General features: G+C 34.0%; 8 protein-coding genes and 1 non-coding gene across 9 annotated transcripts; 4 read left to right on the top strand and 5 right to left on the bottom strand.

Moving 5' to 3' along the window:
- Positions 1-44: 44 nt before the first annotated feature.
- On the top strand, positions 45-4,622 carry NAEGRDRAFT_51054 (uncharacterized protein; the record flags this gene model as incomplete). Its single annotated transcript, XM_002674240.1, has 2 exons — positions 45-207; positions 1,903-4,622. The coding sequence occupies 2 exons, from the start codon at positions 45-47 to the stop codon at positions 4,620-4,622; spliced, it is 2,883 nt and encodes a 960-aa protein (XP_002674286.1).
- A 116-nt stretch (positions 4,623-4,738) lies between these two features.
- On the top strand, positions 4,739-6,391 carry NAEGRDRAFT_70577 (uncharacterized protein; the record flags this gene model as incomplete). Its single annotated transcript, XM_002674239.1, has 1 exon — positions 4,739-6,391. One exon carries the CDS (start codon positions 4,739-4,741, stop codon positions 6,389-6,391), a length of 1,653 nt encoding a protein of 550 aa, XP_002674285.1.
- A 113-nt stretch (positions 6,392-6,504) lies between these two features.
- NAEGRDRAFT_70576 (uncharacterized protein) lies at positions 6,505-6,930 on the bottom strand (the record flags this gene model as incomplete). Its single annotated transcript, XM_002674145.1, has 1 exon — positions 6,505-6,930. The coding sequence occupies one exon, from the start codon at positions 6,928-6,930 to the stop codon at positions 6,505-6,507; it is 426 nt and encodes a 141-aa protein (XP_002674191.1).
- A 215-nt stretch (positions 6,931-7,145) lies between these two features.
- NAEGRDRAFT_70575 (uncharacterized protein) lies at positions 7,146-7,938 on the bottom strand (the record flags this gene model as incomplete). The annotated part of the gene is made up of 2 exons (XM_002674144.1): positions 7,146-7,717; positions 7,794-7,938. 2 exons carry the CDS (start codon positions 7,936-7,938, stop codon positions 7,146-7,148), a joined length of 717 nt encoding a protein of 238 aa, XP_002674190.1.
- Positions 7,939-8,034: 96 nt separating this feature from the next.
- On the bottom strand, positions 8,035-9,444 carry NAEGRDRAFT_58770 (endonuclease; the record flags this gene model as incomplete). The annotated part of the gene is made up of 1 exon (XM_002674143.1): positions 8,035-9,444. Exon 1 carries the CDS (start codon positions 9,421-9,423, stop codon positions 8,035-8,037), a length of 1,389 nt encoding a protein of 462 aa, XP_002674189.1. The 5' UTR covers positions 9,424-9,444.
- Positions 9,445-10,042: 598 nt separating this feature from the next.
- On the bottom strand, positions 10,043-10,115 carry NAEGRDRAFT_t475. The gene has a single exon. It is a non-coding gene; the product is annotated as a tRNA-Lys (tRNA).
- An 80-nt stretch (positions 10,116-10,195) lies between these two features.
- NAEGRDRAFT_58769 (uncharacterized protein) lies at positions 10,196-12,197 on the bottom strand. Its single transcript, XM_002674142.1, has 3 exons — positions 12,106-12,197; positions 11,792-12,039; positions 10,196-11,747 (listed from the first exon to the last, which is right to left on the bottom strand). Exon 3 carries the CDS (start codon positions 11,736-11,738, stop codon positions 10,236-10,238), a length of 1,503 nt encoding a protein of 500 aa, XP_002674188.1. The 5' UTR covers positions 11,739-11,747; positions 11,792-12,039; positions 12,106-12,197; the 3' UTR covers positions 10,196-10,235.
- A 952-nt stretch (positions 12,198-13,149) lies between these two features.
- NAEGRDRAFT_70572 (uncharacterized protein) lies at positions 13,150-15,191 on the top strand (the record flags this gene model as incomplete). The annotated part of the gene is made up of 3 exons (XM_002674238.1): positions 13,150-13,297; positions 13,521-14,020; positions 14,124-15,191. The coding sequence occupies 3 exons, from the start codon at positions 13,150-13,152 to the stop codon at positions 15,189-15,191; spliced, it is 1,716 nt and encodes a 571-aa protein (XP_002674284.1).
- Positions 15,192-15,425: 234 nt separating this feature from the next.
- On the top strand, positions 15,426-16,859 carry NAEGRDRAFT_51048 (uncharacterized protein; the record flags this gene model as incomplete). The annotated part of the gene is made up of 1 exon (XM_002674237.1): positions 15,426-16,859. One exon carries the CDS (start codon positions 15,426-15,428, stop codon positions 16,857-16,859), a length of 1,434 nt encoding a protein of 477 aa, XP_002674283.1.
- Positions 16,860-17,095: the final 236 nt, after the last annotated feature.

The raw sequence follows: 17,095 nt of genomic DNA, 5'->3' as shown, positions 1-17,095 counted from the left end.
AAAGAAACTGGACGAAATTATTTTGTAAAATATTCAAAAAAGAAATGCTTAAAAACTCTAATTTTTTGAGTAGATTATTCAAAGATAGTTTCCTCTACAGCAGTAGAAGATGTTATGCAGTCAAATCAAGCTCCAATTACGATCCTCGTCATGACATTCCCACCAATCCGAAAGTAAACGATTCCTCAGCCTTCTTTTCACATCCTTGTAAGTTCTCCTCCTTTTGAAATATTATTCTCACTTTCCAATCTTTGATTTTATAAAGATTTCAAAGCAATTCAAGAAGGAGGTGAGAAAGGTTCAGGCGAATGTAAACGAATCCTCGAACTTGCTGAAAAAAACTCACTCGAATTCTCAGTTCGAAGAGAACAGGAAAAGAATGAACAAGTTGGGGTGCAAACGAGTCATCCATTCGAAGCAGCAATTAGAGATGGTGCCAAATTTGGAAGTAATGAATGTTCCAAATTAGTATTTATGTGGGATGAACCGAAAAGAGATGCTGAACAACCTTACAAACAAGTGAATCAAGATCATCGAAATTCATTTGTTTAATTTATAAATAATTTTTATTGAAATTTGTAATAATTTTTAAATATTTTTTTACACTGCATTTTTATAATTTACAAAATTGTAGGTCTGACAAATTGGATATTAAATAATGTAAATGGTAGTGATTCTTTTTGAGATGTGTCGACACGAGTTGAAGGGTCGGTATTTTAGCCTATTTCTCCAAACACTTATTCGAAACTCTGTACCAGCGATACAACCTTTCAACAATAGTCAACACAACATGCATAAATACTAGTCGAAGTCATTTTACACGAAACGTCCAAGAGAGATCTTTCTCATTCTTTTCGCTCAACAATATTTATCCTAAACTATACTATTCTTTGTAATCAATAGTGATGATTATCATAATATCCAATCAAACACCAAAGCGAGATCCATTCTAATCAGGGTTCTGCACAAAACCTCACATTGTGAGGTTACGATGAAATAAGAAAAAGACACTTGATGAGCCATGAATCACACAAAACTACCGTTACTAATAAAATTTAAAAAATTTGATGAAAAAAAAACATCCTGATGATGTTTTGTGAATGAATCGTGCCGGGATGTTTAATTGCAAGTTATGATGTAAATCAAAAACATACCGTTCTACAAACAAGAGTAATAGCAATAATATTGATTATTGAATATTAATTAAACAAAAAGAACACTGACCACTGGTTGAATAGAATGCCTCAGGTTCTAGCTTGGTTCTAATCACCTTAGCACAATGTGCTGAGGCGTGCAAAGTAAAACTTTTCAAAAATAAAAGTATGGGTTCTATATTAATAGTTGAAAATTGATATGTATATGACTGAAAACAAAAACAAATAATATATTGGTTTATTTCCAAATTCAATATTCATGTGCAGAACCCTGATTCTAATCAATTATTCTTTCCAGTTCGTTATCATTTTCATTTGAAAATATCGAACATTGTACTGAATTGTCGAGTCAACCAAGTCAAGAAGAAATGCTCTTTCGTTTGCTACCAATTTCATCTTCGGTGCTTTGATAAGGAAGGAGAAGAGTTTTGCGTAGAGGATTTTTAATTGTAGCGTGTCAGATAGACTGAGCAAATGATTCCTATTTTCAAATTTCACTGTCAGGTGTCAATCGAGTATGTAGTTGCATCACAGAAGAAGAATTAAAAAAAAATCGAGGTTTTTGTGTTTTGTGTGTAACTCAGAGGTAATCAATTTGCAAAATGTTTATTTCTGCTTCTTCAGAAGGTTTGTATTCTAGTTTCGAATAACTTTATATTGATCTCTATTCGAAACTAATTGTGTGTTATACATTAAAATTTGTCATCCTCACTTCACCCATTGCACAAACACTTATTATTTACAAAAGATACATTATCGGAAGATCTTCCATTTGATGAATCTAAACCAATTTCTCGTTGGTCAACTGGTGATTTTCTTTCCTTTCTTCGACACTTGGAAAGAACTTTAAATTACAGATTTTCACAATCAACATTAACAACTCTAAAACAAGAATCGTGGGATGGCTCTGCTCTTGTCCAATTCGAAGTTTCAGATTTGGAGAATATTATTTCCCAAGACGAAGCCGAACTAATCTATTCATCAATTCAAAAACATATTTCTCATCAGAAGAATCTAATGGAAATTCAAGACAAGTTGGAAAATGTAGAAATGGGAGGAGTTTTAACAACGAGAACAACAGTTTCGAATAATGTTTCTTCTCCAAGTATTTCTCCAAGTAATCAAAGAAAGGATTCAGTAGCAATAACAAGGAAATCTGCTTCATCAGAAAATTTGGAAAAAACAAGTAGATTCGGTAATCGAACTGGTATTGTAGTCACTAGAAGAGATTCATCAATGATTCGTCCAAATTCGAATAATCCTATTAGTGCAGTTGAACATTCAAATTCTGCTAGTGAAGGACATTCACCCAACAGTCCACAAACATCCTTTGGAAATCAATCCCCATTCTCTTCAAATTCAACTACGCCCACAACACCAAGTGATGTTTCACCTGTCAATTATCGACCACCAAAACCTGTTGGATATACAACAAGAAAATCAATGGCACTAAATGGAAGCATCATTCCCATGATCAATAATTCAACAGAGGAAGCAGATCTTAATTCATCTTCATCATCAGATTCGAATAGTATGATTCGTCCATCACTCGATTCCATTGGAAGTAATAGCATGATGGAAAATATAATGATGAATAATTCATCCTCTTCCACCTCCTCTTCATCAAATGGTAAAGAAAAAAAGAAGAGTCGTGATCGTCTAGTTTCCTGTCTGGTTAATAGTGATCTTGATAATTGTGTTCGACCAATTGATGAGAAATCACTTAGACAAACAGTTTTCCCACAAATTTTGAATAATGATTTGATATTAATTGAACAATTGGGAAAGTACAAGTCAAGATATAAGAATATTTACTTGTTATTGACAGATCCTTCATCTTTTGATACAATTATTCAAAAGAAGATGAATAGTAGTGGAAAGAAGAAGAAATTATTTGATGTGAAATTTGATGCAACTTCTAGTTCAGAGGCAGCTTCACAACAAACAAATAATATTGAAAAGATGTTTCCAGATTCTGAGCAGACACATGCCACTACATCAAATATTACTATTGATTTTGTGAGTGTTCAATTGTCAGAACGTTTACCTCTCTTGATTGATTTTAAGCAGCTGAGCGAGTTGGAAAGAGTTTTGGTTTCGAATGTTTTCAAGAAACTTGCTCCGATTGATAGAAGAATTTTTTCACACAGGGAAAAGATTTTCATGTCAGAGAATTTGGCACTTCCTGATTGTTACAATTATCTCTTCTTTGATAATCCAACTGGTGAGAAGTCTGGAACCATTGCTCTCAATGATGGTGAAGAGTGCGAACCAGAGAAGAAATCAAATTTGGCAAAATTGTTTGGTAGATCTTCAAAGAAGGAAGAAGCTTATTTACAATGTCAATTGGTAGTTTTTGAATTTAGCGAATCATTCATGATTGAAATGAAAGACACGAATAGGTACAAATTATTGAGAACTGGTATCATGATTGGAAATTGGTTTTTAGAATGGAAGGAGAATTCACTCGTTATTCCATCTAGAAAACCTCCTCAAGGTCTGCTTCGTTTCAATCCTCATTTCCACTACATTACACTTAAGAAAGTGGAAGGAGAGAAGAATATTACTGCACTCTTATCCAAACTCTCAGAAGTTTGTAGTTTGTGGAATGGTACCAATGTGTACAATTTGAAAACTTGCAATCATCAACACTTTGTTCAGGATGTTATCAAGGCACTCGAACTTGTTCCATTGACGAAAGTTGAGGACAAGAAGAAGGGCATTCCAGCTCATCACGTTTTACAATATCCATTTGGCATGGGAGTTCAGAAATTGTTGGACAGAATTGAAAAGTATGGTTTTTCAGATATGGCCTTTTATTTGAATCAACCTGTTAAGGAAGCTCTATTTGGAAAGAAGATGGCCATGGAGCTTCAACAACAAGGTGTCGAAAATATTGTTTCAGGAGAGGCCTACTCCAGATTGGGTGAAGATGAGAAAACTCTCGTTGGTAACATTGAATATGCTCCAGAAAGTATCAGAAACAAGTACACTTACAAGAATTTACAACAAAAGACATCCAATTCGGATGAAGTACCTGAAGATAAGAATTTCATTGTCTTTTCGAGTCATGCAGAGCTCGATAAGGTCTACTTTGATTTGGATTCTAAAATTGGATCAGCAAGTGAAGGAAAGGACTATTTCAAAACAACTAATGATGGAAAATGGGACTTGTGGCTTTTGAAATTATATGACAGATGTTTCTGGATTCGATTGGGAATTCTAAAAGATGGAAAGAGAATTCTCAGCTCTAAAGATGCTCCACTTTCTAATTTACCTGAAAGTAGCATGAATATTTCGAATACTGGATCATTTGGACCTTGTCTTTGTCCATTCAATATGAGTGGTGTTGGAATTAATGAATTTGACATGCAACTCATGATGTTAAATCCAACTTCCTCAACTGCCTTCTTGGCAGATCATGAACCACCAATTCCAGACAGAATTTGGTTACCTTATCAATTGTAAAATAACTAAGTGTAATTAATATATTAGGAAAAATGTAAAATAATAATTTTTTGTAATCAGTATTTAAAAATATTATTTATTATTTTTAGAATATTTACTTTTCAAAATTGAAAAAAATGTATCAAGATGCACTCTTTGAAATCTTTACTTTCGGAATGCCAAACGCTGTCTTTCTAGTTTATTCCCTCGTTTGCAAGGAATGGAATTTTCTCATCAAGCACAAGAAATTCCTCCAAAATTATCATCAACAAGTAAGCAAGGGAATTAATGAATTATTGAATCCGAAACAGATTGAAGATCGGATGTTTTCGTGTTGGTTGGAATTTATTTCTCACTCTCATCCTGCTGAATATGAGATGGGAATGTTATTGAAGAGGAGTTTGATATATGAATTTAATGATGGGAAAGATGAAGCCGAAGAGGAAGAGGAAGAGGAGGAAATAAACAAACAGACAAACAGATTGAAGGAATTTAAATTTCCATCCTCTTTGATGAGTGATATTAGATTTTCATTGATTGATTATAAGGGAGATCGAGTTTCATTGTTTATTAGTGAACTGCTGGATGATTATTCTTCGTATATTAGAATGAGAGTTTGTTTGAATGAAGAAAAGAATGAAATTATGGCAGATCATCTTGTTCATGATATGTGTAGAGTTGATGAGAAGTATCTTGATGGAAAATTAATGTTAAACGTACCTTGGTTTGGAAAATCATTGAGGAATTATGTGCAAGTGTTCTCTGAGAGGGTGATGTTGAATATGTTTGAGGGATTTACAAGAGCCATTCTCAATGTACCATGTAATAAGAGAGATTTGAGATTGAAATCAAAGGCATTTGCTTCGTTTTTTGGAACTGCATTCTTTGATCCATTTATTCAGAAAGTTGATAGAGCCATTCAATCTGTTGCTGAAAGGAATATTCTCTTGGTGAAGGCAGTGAAATCAAATAATAGTTCTCTATCGTACAAGTTATTGGATATGGGCTATACATTGAAGAGTATTGAGGAATTGGAAGAGTGCTGTATTGTTGTGCCTACATTTCTGAAGAAGGGTCATTTGGAGTTTTTACTGGAATATTCTGAACGATTTGGATTGGAGTATAAACCATTAATTGAAAGGAATTTAAGGAAATTAATCAGATCAGGATGGGAAATTCTAATGTTTCTAATTGAGAGAGGGCTCATTTCCAACAAGTATCTCTTTTTTGTTTTGAATACAGAAACAGGAGAGCCTTATTTTGAAAAAATTGACGAGTTTAAGATTTCATTTCCAGATATTATTTGTCCCTTTGACATTAGATGTAAAGAAATGGAGAATGAATTTTATGGTCGTAAATTCCTCATACTATTCCACAATTCATATTCAGAACTTTATTCTAGAGATTATATGATAGATTTTACTTCCAAATATCCAAGTATTGATATAGAACTGATGAAAATACCAAGAAGGCTCATTCGCTCAAAAGATTCAAAGAGAATTTTATCAAATCAACTCAAATCCTATGATCATGTAATTTACTACTTTGATGAAATCGAATTCAAAAACAGAGATCATTATCTTGGACTAATTTCAAAGAATGCTCACTGGATGCAATCGGTAGGCATCCCATTCTCGTTTGCCCTTTCGTCCAACAATTTGATTTCTCTCCAATTTGTAATGCAATTAACATTCTCATTTGACAATTCGAAAATTGCAATCATGACCGATGATTATGAAGCTAGTTATGCAAGATTACATAATTTACTTCAATGTTCACTATCTGCCTAAAACTTCTAATTATTCAAAACAATTAGGTTTTAAAATTTATTTGATGTAATAAAAACTAAAGATCATCAAACTTAGTTTATGGTTTCAAATTTACAATTAGCAAGTGAATGAATTCAACAAAAATTAGCAAACTTCCTCACTCTACTTGACCTAGCCGAATGTATTCTTCTTTCATACAAGGGCACTGTCACTGGATACCTAGATTGTGAACTACTTGTATTACTTCTAGCACTTTGTGGAGTCTTAATATTAATCACATCGTCATCCGAATCTGAATCTGAATCTATCATGGCAGTTTGACGTTGTGAGGGCAGAAAGAATCCAACACTTGCTCGTCTATTTTTGGGAGAAGTAATTGAGCTAGTGTTGGGCGAGGATACTTCATTCTTTACCATGTTTTGTTTCTTGTCGTAGAGTTGAGGAGCTGCTTGTTGTCTCTTATCGGGTCTATCCTTATAGTTGACCACACTTTTGACCAGGTCCATTTGAATGGAAAGTTCCTTAACTGATTTCCGTTTTTTAACTCTGAGTTCGTCCATCTCTTCGAGACGATTTTCCATAGAATGTATCGGCATGATTGAATATTTAAATATTGGTTGACTAGTGGCAGGAATATCAGATGTTGAGTGTTTTTTTACTTGTTGGAAATGATGTTTGTTGAAAACTCGGTAACTAGTCTTGATGCCCAAAATAAAATCATCTCTTGGATATATTAGTGGCATATCCAGCTCTATAATAGTCAAATATTCACCGATCAGAGTTTACTCAATCGAGCATTTTTGGATTGAGAGGAGGAATTAACTTGTTTCTTAATGTGAGTAAAGAATTGGTTGTGTTGTTGAATGTCTTGGTCAGTGTAGGATAATTTCTGTTGTAATGCTTGTTTCTTAGTACTCCAATCAGTATCTGTCATACTAAGATAATCAGAATCCCTGTTATAATTATTCTTGACAATCATGTGTTTTCTAAAAGTACCTTCATAGGTAAAACCCAATTTCAAAGCAGCACCTTTCGATCTTCCATTTCTACTGTCACATTTCCATTCCACTCTTTGATATCCTAACACTTCAAAGGCATAGCTCATTAACAAAAAGTTACATTCACTATTGACAAATGTATTTTGATAATCCTTTCCGTACCAAACAAATCCAATTTCCAATCTTGCATGCTCTGGTACGATGGCCATAAAGGTGAGCCCACCAATCTTGGCCTTACTCTTGTTATCCACAACAGTGAAGGTTACATGTTCTGGTCTATTCTTGTTATCTGTTGCAGTGCACCAAGTGGTGAGGAATTTTCTAAATGTTTCCACATCAGCATATGGTCCTGTTATTATTCAATCAATTAAATCATTTAATATTTATATTATTTAATATTAATAATAATTGAATAACATCCTCACCTATTGGTAAAAGTTGCCAAATTGAAAGTTTGTGTTCTGTTCCGTGACTAGTATTGAATAATTCTTCTGCATCTTCGTCGGGAGAGCATGGTTTGAGAGTGATATACTTGCCTTCCAGTGTGATGGATTGTGGAAATTGAGCCATTTTTTTGTAAAATATCTTTTTTGAATTAAATAATAATTTAAAATTATTTAATAATCAAATTAGATCCAATCAATATTTACATTCAAATACTATCAATTATTCATCAATAGTTGATTCAGGTTTAACTTCCTTTTCATTATAATAACTATACAATTCCTGTATTTCATCAGCATATAATCCTTCAGGTGTTTCTAAAACCATTGGAATATTTCTAAAGTTTTCATTATTTACAATATATTTGAATACTTCGATTCCTAAATGACCTTTTCCTAAATTCTCGTGACGATCCTTCTTGGTACCTAATTTTACTTTGCTATCATTCAAGTGCATTCCTTTCAAATATTTGAATCCAACAATTTCATCAAATTCATTGAAAACTTTTTCACAACCTTCCTGTGTTCTCAAATCATAGCCAGCTGCAAACATGTGGCAAGTATCGAGACAAACTCCAACTCTATTCTTATCCTCAACATGATCGATAATCATTTTAAGGTGTTCAAACTTGTGACCAATTGAATGGCCTCCACCAGCAGTGCACTCCAAAACTGAACATACACCAACAGTTTGTTCATTGGCCCAATTGATACATTCTGCAATTTGTTTACAACCTGCTTCCAGTGTTGTAGCACCCACAGTTGAGCCAGGATGGAAATTATATCTAACAGCTCCCAATCTTTCACATTTTTGATACTCACTTAAGAATAATGTCTTTGACTTTTCCAATTTAGTTTGGTCAGGATTGGCTAAATTAATCAAATAACTGGCATGTGGCAGTAAATTCTTTGGATCATAATTATACTTTTTACAATTCTCGATAAATGTGCTCACCATCTTGTCTGTATATTCCTTCTGACTATAAGTTTTCTGATTTCCCAAGAAGAATGCAAATCCACCATAACAACCTGTTTCATAGGCAGCAATAGGTGCAGTCTCCACACCTTTAGATCCATAAGATACATGACATCCTATGAACAACTTCTTACTTTCTCCGATCTTTTTTATGATCTGGTTCATTTCCTCTCTTTGCTTTTCTGTTAACTTTGGTCCGTTTGGATTGCTTTTTGTTGTCTTTTTCTTCTTCTTTTTTTGCTGTTCTTCTTCCTCTTCTCCTTCTGATGAGTCTGATTCTTCCTTCTTTTTTCGTTTTGTTGTTCTTGTTGATTTTGATTGGGAACCTTTTGTTTTTGTTGTTGCTTTTGCTTTGGTATTCTTCTTTTTTGCTACTTTATATTCCTCCTCACTACTAGTATCTTCCTCTGAGAAAGAGAGCACTTCAAAATCTTCGTCGTCCTCGTCTATTGGTTTTTTCTTCTTATTACTGGTCGATGAAGAAGCCTTCTTTGATGTAGAAGGTTTTGTTTTACTTCTGGTTACTCTTGTCTTGATTTCCTCCTCTTCCGAAGCTTCAGATGATTCTTCTTCACTACTACTGTCTCGTTGTTGCTTCTTTTGAAAGAATTTACTTGTGGTTCCACGTGGAGGCATAAAAGTGTTGTTCCTTTTTTTGAATTTAAATTTTTGAAAAAGAATTTGGCGCGAGGAAAAGATCGATTGGAAGTGGTTCCACTGGTTTCAGACTTGTGTTAACTTTTCCGCCACTTACTTCGGATACATCCCCACATCAGTCCGCCATAGGCAATAAGCAAGAATCGCTACACTAGTTTTTAATAGCTTACCTGGTAGTGCTTTGTGCCCTATTCCTAAATACTCCACTTCCTCAGATTCTCGAAAACCACAATACCAAGTTATTGTTTTGATAAAATTGGAAAGGGATTATTCTTGTGTGAATTAAAAGACAGTTCAAAGAATTTTTATTGAAGCTTTCTGGGCAATGATGACGATGAGGAAAGGAGGAAAGATTACAATTTTTAATATTAAAAAAAATGTCATGATCAGTAGAAGGAAATCGTTGCCATCATTCTTACCAAACAATTATGATCAATAATTAGGAACAGAAAGAAGATATCCTAAAGTGAATAATTAGAAGATTATATTTAGGATTATATTTAAAATGGATTTGGTTAGAAATGTAAAAAGAAAGGAGAGAATCGCAAAGACCTGAGATATATACAAACGAAAATAGGGAAAATATTAAAATACGAATCGCCCACCGTGGGGGTCGAACCCACGACCACAAGGTTAAGAGCCTTGCGCTCTACCGACTGAGCTAGACGGGCTACGTATCATTACCCAAAAACCTCAATAAAAAATTATTAAGACTAAAAACCTTCCAATAAAAGCGAGAAAAGTGATATTTGTTCAAAAGGTGGTATAACCTCTTTATTATTTAAACGGCGTTACACTGTAAATCCTCCTTCATCATCGTCATCATCTCTTCCAGGATCTGCTCTTCCCTTATACAAACCCTCAACTGAATTGTAACAATTTTGATAGAACAACAAATCTCCCCTCTTCACTTGCTGTTTTATACCACTTCCTTTTGGTCTTCCTCTTTTTTTCACACCTGCCCTTTCTCTCTCATCTCTCTCAGCAATGTGTTGTTTCATTGTGGATGGAGTGAGACTTGTGTGCTTAATGTCAAATTGTTGTGCATTGTCCATAAAGTCAATTGCAAATTTAATGCCAGATCGTCTGGTGCCTTTCTTTGGACTGTCTTGGGTTTCGTTTGGTGAATGGAAAGTAAATTGTTGTTGGGTGGTTGGAGGATAAGGTGAGCTCTGACTTGTGCATGAGACAGATCTTTGTCTTCTTTGCTTTCCACCATTGGTTGACTTGGTTAGTGAGCTGCTAGGTGTTGAGGTGGGAGAACAAGTTGGCGATACATGAGTGGTAATGGAACTTGGATTGATATTCATAGTAGTTAACGGTTGAGTTGGAGGACTTGTACTAGTTGGAGAAACACTTGGCATTGGATTGGAATTGATAACGATTTGATTGGTGACTTGAATTGGACTTGATGGTTGACTAATCATCAAACTACTCAAAATTGGACTGAATTGATTGTTATTAACTTGTTGTTGCGAGGTTGGAGCTTGGGAATGGAGAATAAACTGATTTTGTTGATTAGCAGAATTGAAATTATTCTGCTGTTGTCCTAATTGACCAAGATTGAACATGGAATTGGTTTGATGTTGTGGATTGGTCAATAATTCTGAGAAAATAAGCTGTAAACCATTGATATTAGTAGGAGCATTAGTGGAATCTTGATTTTCAGTTGTTGAAACCTTATAATCTGATCGTACAGTAAACGGTTGAGTAAAACCTAGTTGACCTGGATTGAAACTCTTTCCTTGGACGAAAGAAGGTGCACACGTTGAATTCGGTAAGGACGAGCTCATCTGCACTAAACTATTTCCTTGAGCTGAACCGCCAAATGTTTGTGGGCTGTTATTCGAAAGTGTTGGGGAGACACCTAATGAATTGGATGTTGGAATCGAGCCAGCACTTTGAGATCTGTTTCTATTGTTTGCGCCGTTCACCATCATGATGAGCGCTTGTTCTAAAACTTTATCGTTATTAAAGTTACTTAAGGCGTTACCTAAATTGGTATTTGTTGTATTCGAAAGTGCATGTAAACCGTTACTTTCATTCAAAGTCAATTGTTGTTGTGGATCAGTGGCTCCAAAATTCCATGTAGTATTTGATGGGATTTGAATGGTGGCAGAAGTTGAAGTACTGTTACTGCTTCCACTATTCGAAACATTGGGAATTGTTATATAGGTTGATTGAAACATGTCGTTGTTTGTTGATCCATTAATTTGAGTTTGGTTAATGGATTTGATGAATAAATCTTGGAATGTTTGTTGTTGTTGTTGATTATTGGACGAGGATGGAAACATTGTAAAATTCTATTCGAAAGATTATTGGAAACTTGGCATGCAAAATTACTTACAGAAATACTGCTGTTACTGTTGTTGTTATTTTCAATTAATGTTGTTATGTAAAGAGAAATTCAGTATTTCTTTTTAATTATTATCGTTTCGAATAAAGAGAGTGTAAACTATTTAACGATTAAATGAATTCTATTAATTGGGCAAGTCGTTAGTGTGTTAGAAATGATGATGATTAGAGATTCATCAATAAAGGCTAGTTCTCTCTAGGGGTTTCTTCCAATCTATTCGAAAGCTGTGACACTAATTTCTATATTGTGAAAGAGAGATATTGAATTTCAAAGTACGTTACTATTGAATCGAATTGATCACCTACTGTTGTGTGATATTTTAATAGAACAACTTTCTTCCCGATGAAAAATTGTATTACAAAGATGACGAAACTAAACGAAAGTCAAAAAATCAATTGTGTGTTTTTTTAAATGAATGATTTTAAAGGGAACACTACATCGCAACTGCAAGAATGTACACATAAACAACTCTAATATTCTGAGTAAAGCAAGAAGAATTTCTTCAAAAGAAAATTCTTAACAGCGCTATTGTTGTTCGCATCTGGAAAATTAAAATACAAATTAAGAGGAATCTGTTCGTTTTAGTGTAGTCAGTCCAGATTTGGCGAGAAAACTCTTTTTAGTGTTGTACGCAAAGAGCTGAAATTGTTGGGATGAAGTTTCTGGTAAATTGAGTTTGGTTGTGCTTTAAGTTTCCATTAGTTGCGATTCGAATGAAAATGAGTGAGATTCAGATGTTTGAGGTAGACTGTTCAATAGCAATTTAGATTCAATTAACAATATGGTGTACAACAGTAAAAATGTGTTGATGAAGAACTATTCGAAAGTTGAATAAACTTGTAACGTGCTGTTAGTCTTGTTGAAAGGTTTTCGTTAACTGCAAACTTTTCCAAATGAACAACTCTCATGTTTCACTTGGTTTACTTATCCCAATAAGTTTATCCTTCAAATAGACATGTCAGTGTTCAAGTAAAATGAATTTCATAGTTAGCAACGCCTTAGAATTTAGAAAAAGATCATTGTAATTAAGCTCAATTATAGACATTTTGTTTACTTTAATTATGATCACTAAACTGTACAATATTTAGTGTAGAGTTGATTACTGACATTCAGACAAGTCTTTCTATAACAACAATATGTTTACATTCTCCATTGTATATATTTTCTGGATCTGGTGAATTCGAGCTGAATTTCAAGTTGGGAAAATATTCTGCACAATTAGATCCTTTTATATTTTCACTTGCCTAATTGGTTTTATACAATGCATATTATGTTATTAGTATCAATTACTGTACTTGTATCTTTTTTTGTAAAGATTAATAATATTAAACATTCAATATTTAAAAAAAATGCATAATGCAGAAACGTTCCTACAAGTCAACAGTGATAATGATGACTTTGATCTATCCATGGATGATTTAACCAACAATTTTAACTTTATAAATAATTTGAATAATAATTCTTCAACTTCTCATCACCTTCCTCATCATCACACATGTACATGTTCATCTCGATATTAATTTCCATTCCGAAACTCTAACTCTTCTCTACCGTCAACTCACCACACAACGCAAACTTTTGGCGCACATTGATGAGTTCCCTTCTCTCGTCTTGTTATTCGCCAATGATCGGGAAGCGATTGTGCATGCATGTCGAGTGAATACAAAGGCTTTGCAATTTATTGATGATAATGATGATGGTGATAATGATAATGATGAAGGTGTAACAGGTGGTGGTGATGATCGATACATGTTGTTGAGGGATGTGAATGTTATTCAGAGAATTGTGGAGGAAACGAAGGGAGATGTTGCTTTTAGGCCACTGATTAAATATATATACAATAGGAGGGATTTGTTGCTGATTGCATTGAAGAATAGATTGGGATTGAATGAATTGGATGAATATTATGAAAAGAAGGGAATTATTCCTTTTTATTGCTCGGATAGGGATTTTATGATGCAAGCTGTAAAGATGAGTGGACATCACTTGAGTTTTGCAAGTGATACATTGAAGAAGGATAGAGAATTAGTATTGGAAGCTGTGAAGAGTGATGGAAATGCAATCTTTTTGGATCATTGTTTTGGATTGGATAGAGAGATTGTGTTTACTGCCTTGAAATCGAAATATTTGGTCACTATTGACTTTTTCAATAATGTATGGTTTAATGATAGAGAATTTGTAGAATATGCTGTTAAATATAAGGCACGAGTTTTGAAAAAGGTGAGTTCTGTTTTGAAATTAATAATGTAACGAATTTTGATTTAATTTTTTGATTATTAAATTGAATGTAATACTTTATTGGAATAATATTATTTGGAAAAAGGCATTGTTTTTTGTGGATGATAAACAAATTGTATTAGATGCAGTGAGGAAGAATGGAATGGATTTGAGGTATGCTAGTGAGGATTTGAGGAACGACAGGCTAGTTGTAATGACTGCTGTTATTGACGATGGTGCAGCAATACAATTTGCTCCACAATTTCAAGCTGATAAGGAAATGGCTTTAATAGCTGTCAAGACAAGTCCTCTGGCTCTGTCGTATCTGCACTTTTCGATGAAAGCAGATAAGGATGTGGCCTTGGCAGCAGTTTCACACTATGGGCAATCTATTCAATATGTGAGCCAATCTCTAAGAACCAATAGGGAGATTATCTTGAAAGCTGTGAAAAATAATCTATCAGCTCTTACCTTTTGTGATTGTCATTTTGATAAGGAAACAGTGTGTGACATTTTACAGAGAATCAAACTTTCAGAGGCACCTATTGGAATTTATCCAACATTTTGCATTCAATTGAGGAAACATATGGATTCGGATAGAAATTTCACTCTACGAGCTGTGAATACTCTTGGAGAATCACTCAAATATGCTCCAAAATCTCAGAGACAAGATCGAGAAATAGTCCTAGCAGCCATCAGAAATCAAAGCACAACACTAGGATTTGCAGAGGAGCCACTACAAAAAGATCCAGAGATTGGACTCGAAGCAATCAATTCACACGACAAGTTTTTCTTTATTCACAGAAATCTTCTCTCAGACAGAGATTTCCTAATGAAGGCACTCAAGAAGAATCCTCAAATATTCGTCCAACTTGATTGCTTTCCCTTCTTTGTTCAACATGTTGAGTTGGTGCTAGAAGCTGTTTCACATGACTATACATTCTTCAGACCTTGTGCTTCTGTGAATTTTAGTAGAGAATTTCTGATTCAAATATTGAATATTAATGGACTGTGTTTGGAATTTATGGAGCAACAATACAAATCAGATAGAGAACTAGTGTGGCATGCAATCAAACAGAATATTCATGCCTTCCCACATGCTTCAATTCAAATGCAAAAAGATAAGGAAATGCTACAATATGTTTCAAAGAGACTTTTAGGAATAATTGATTGAGCATGAAATCCAACAATTTACAATTACAATAAAAATGCTCGAGTTGTTAGATCAAGATTCACTAGATTGCTAGTCTCTCTGTTAGATCAAGCAATCTAGTGAATCTTGATCTAACAGAGAGATCAAGATTCACTAGCAACGATTTTTCGTTTCTGCTTATCGGACGAATTGCTTTCTCTCTATTGTGTTCATCCCAAATTATTAAAAGTCATTGAAAAGTTAGAAACCATTCACATGCAACATTTAAACAATAATCAACATGATCCGAACTCCAATAATAATTTAATTAATAATATCGATAATAATAATATTATTCATCATGATGGTGATGAAAAGATTTTGCAAGAGGAAGAAGGCACAACAAAAAACAACGAGGTTACAAAACTTTCACCCTTTTTAAAGCCTTCCTCACAGAGAGAATGTGAGGAGACCAAGTATAGGCTACAGATTTTTCATCCCTCCTATACGACCTATGTTATGAATAATTTTTCAAATTCACTGAAAGATAATGTGTGTGAGTGGGGACAATATTTGGTCGATGATTTGCATTTCAAATTGATTCTGGATGATGGAAATACATTGATTGTGGAGAGGGAGATTTTCAAATCGAGTTTTGTAAAGAGTTTGAGAGGAAAACTTAGAGGACGTGTGAAAGCGATGGAGGATTGTGGAAAATCGGTGAATAATGGCATTAACAAAATTATTGATACTGAATTTAAACCCTATTCGAGTAAGAATAAGCAATGTCTTATCAATTTCTATGAAAGATTTACATTGAGAATTGTTTTTAAAAGAAAACCTTCTATACCTAATAATTTCATATTGGCAAGTGGACAAACGTTTTATTTGTATAATGGCTGTGTATCTCACTATCCTGGATTGGACTGCAGATCATCAAGTGATGTGTCAGATCAAGTATTTGGTATAGAACCTATGATTACACATTTTGGACTCACATCAACAGTTTGTGATTTAATGCTTTGCACAATTTTACAACACAGAATGCCAAAATATTATTTTGAAAATTATAGAGTTCCTGAAGATTTAGATCAGGCACAATATCTTGCTCTGGTTGATGTATTTTACTATGAAATGTTAAGCTCTGAAACTAGGTTGAGTGTAATTCCTGTATTCGTCACCCAGAATTATCTCAATACTCCATTTGAATTGTTAAAGTATGGTTTAGAAATGAGTTTTGACATTCTCTATAATCAACTATCCACACATAAAAAGATTGGTCTTGTTGAGAAACTGATAGCCACCTATCTCAATCAAGACTTCACTCCAGAACATGTAGAAACCATTCATTCCCTTTCCTCTCTCGAACGAAAAGATTTGAAAGCAAACAAATACACATCAGTCAGTATTGAAAAGGAGAGTCTGAAATTTACAGTTGTTTGTTTGGAAACTGTTACAACAATTCAAGAGAAAAAGGAACAATCGATCACACTGAATGATATCAGTGATAAGAGAGTGAAAATAGTGACAATCAAACTCATGGAATACACCCTTCAATTGCCAAACCTATTCAATGGAAATACTGTGGGAAGTATTAAAATATCAACCAAAAATCTTTCCTCTGCCACCACCAACAATGGTCAACCAACACAGCCAGTTCAACCAAATCAACCAGCCAACCCACAAAAATCAAATTGTTCATTGCTTTAACCTAAAAGAAACTAAATTGATTGAACCACAGCGTTTTATTAATAATTAATTATAATTTTCCTGCAATTTTGATTTGGATTTACTTATCAAGTCTTTGAACTCTGCTGAACTCTGCAATGATTTGATTACTCTTTACAACCACCAGTTGTGAGTGGATTTGTGTCAATGCAATTGGTGGTTGCAAATCACTAAACAAGTTTGCGCGAGGATTTCGCCACACACAACATGATTCACGA

This window comes from Naegleria gruberi (assembly GCF_000004985.1).
Source record: "Naegleria gruberi genomic scaffold NAEGRscaffold_41, whole genome shotgun sequence".
Lineage (NCBI taxonomy): Eukaryota > Heterolobosea > Eutetramitea > Acrasida > Naegleriidae > Naegleria > Naegleria gruberi.
The sequence above is the reverse complement of the archived record's forward strand: the minus strand, read 5'-3'. Positions and strand labels throughout refer to the sequence as shown.

What these genes read in the sequence shown, in the direction of transcription:
- NAEGRDRAFT_58769 (XM_002674142.1), bottom strand. Translation starts at nt 11,738, where the DNA reads ATGTTTCCATCCTCGTCCAATAATCAACAACAACAACAAACATTCCAA.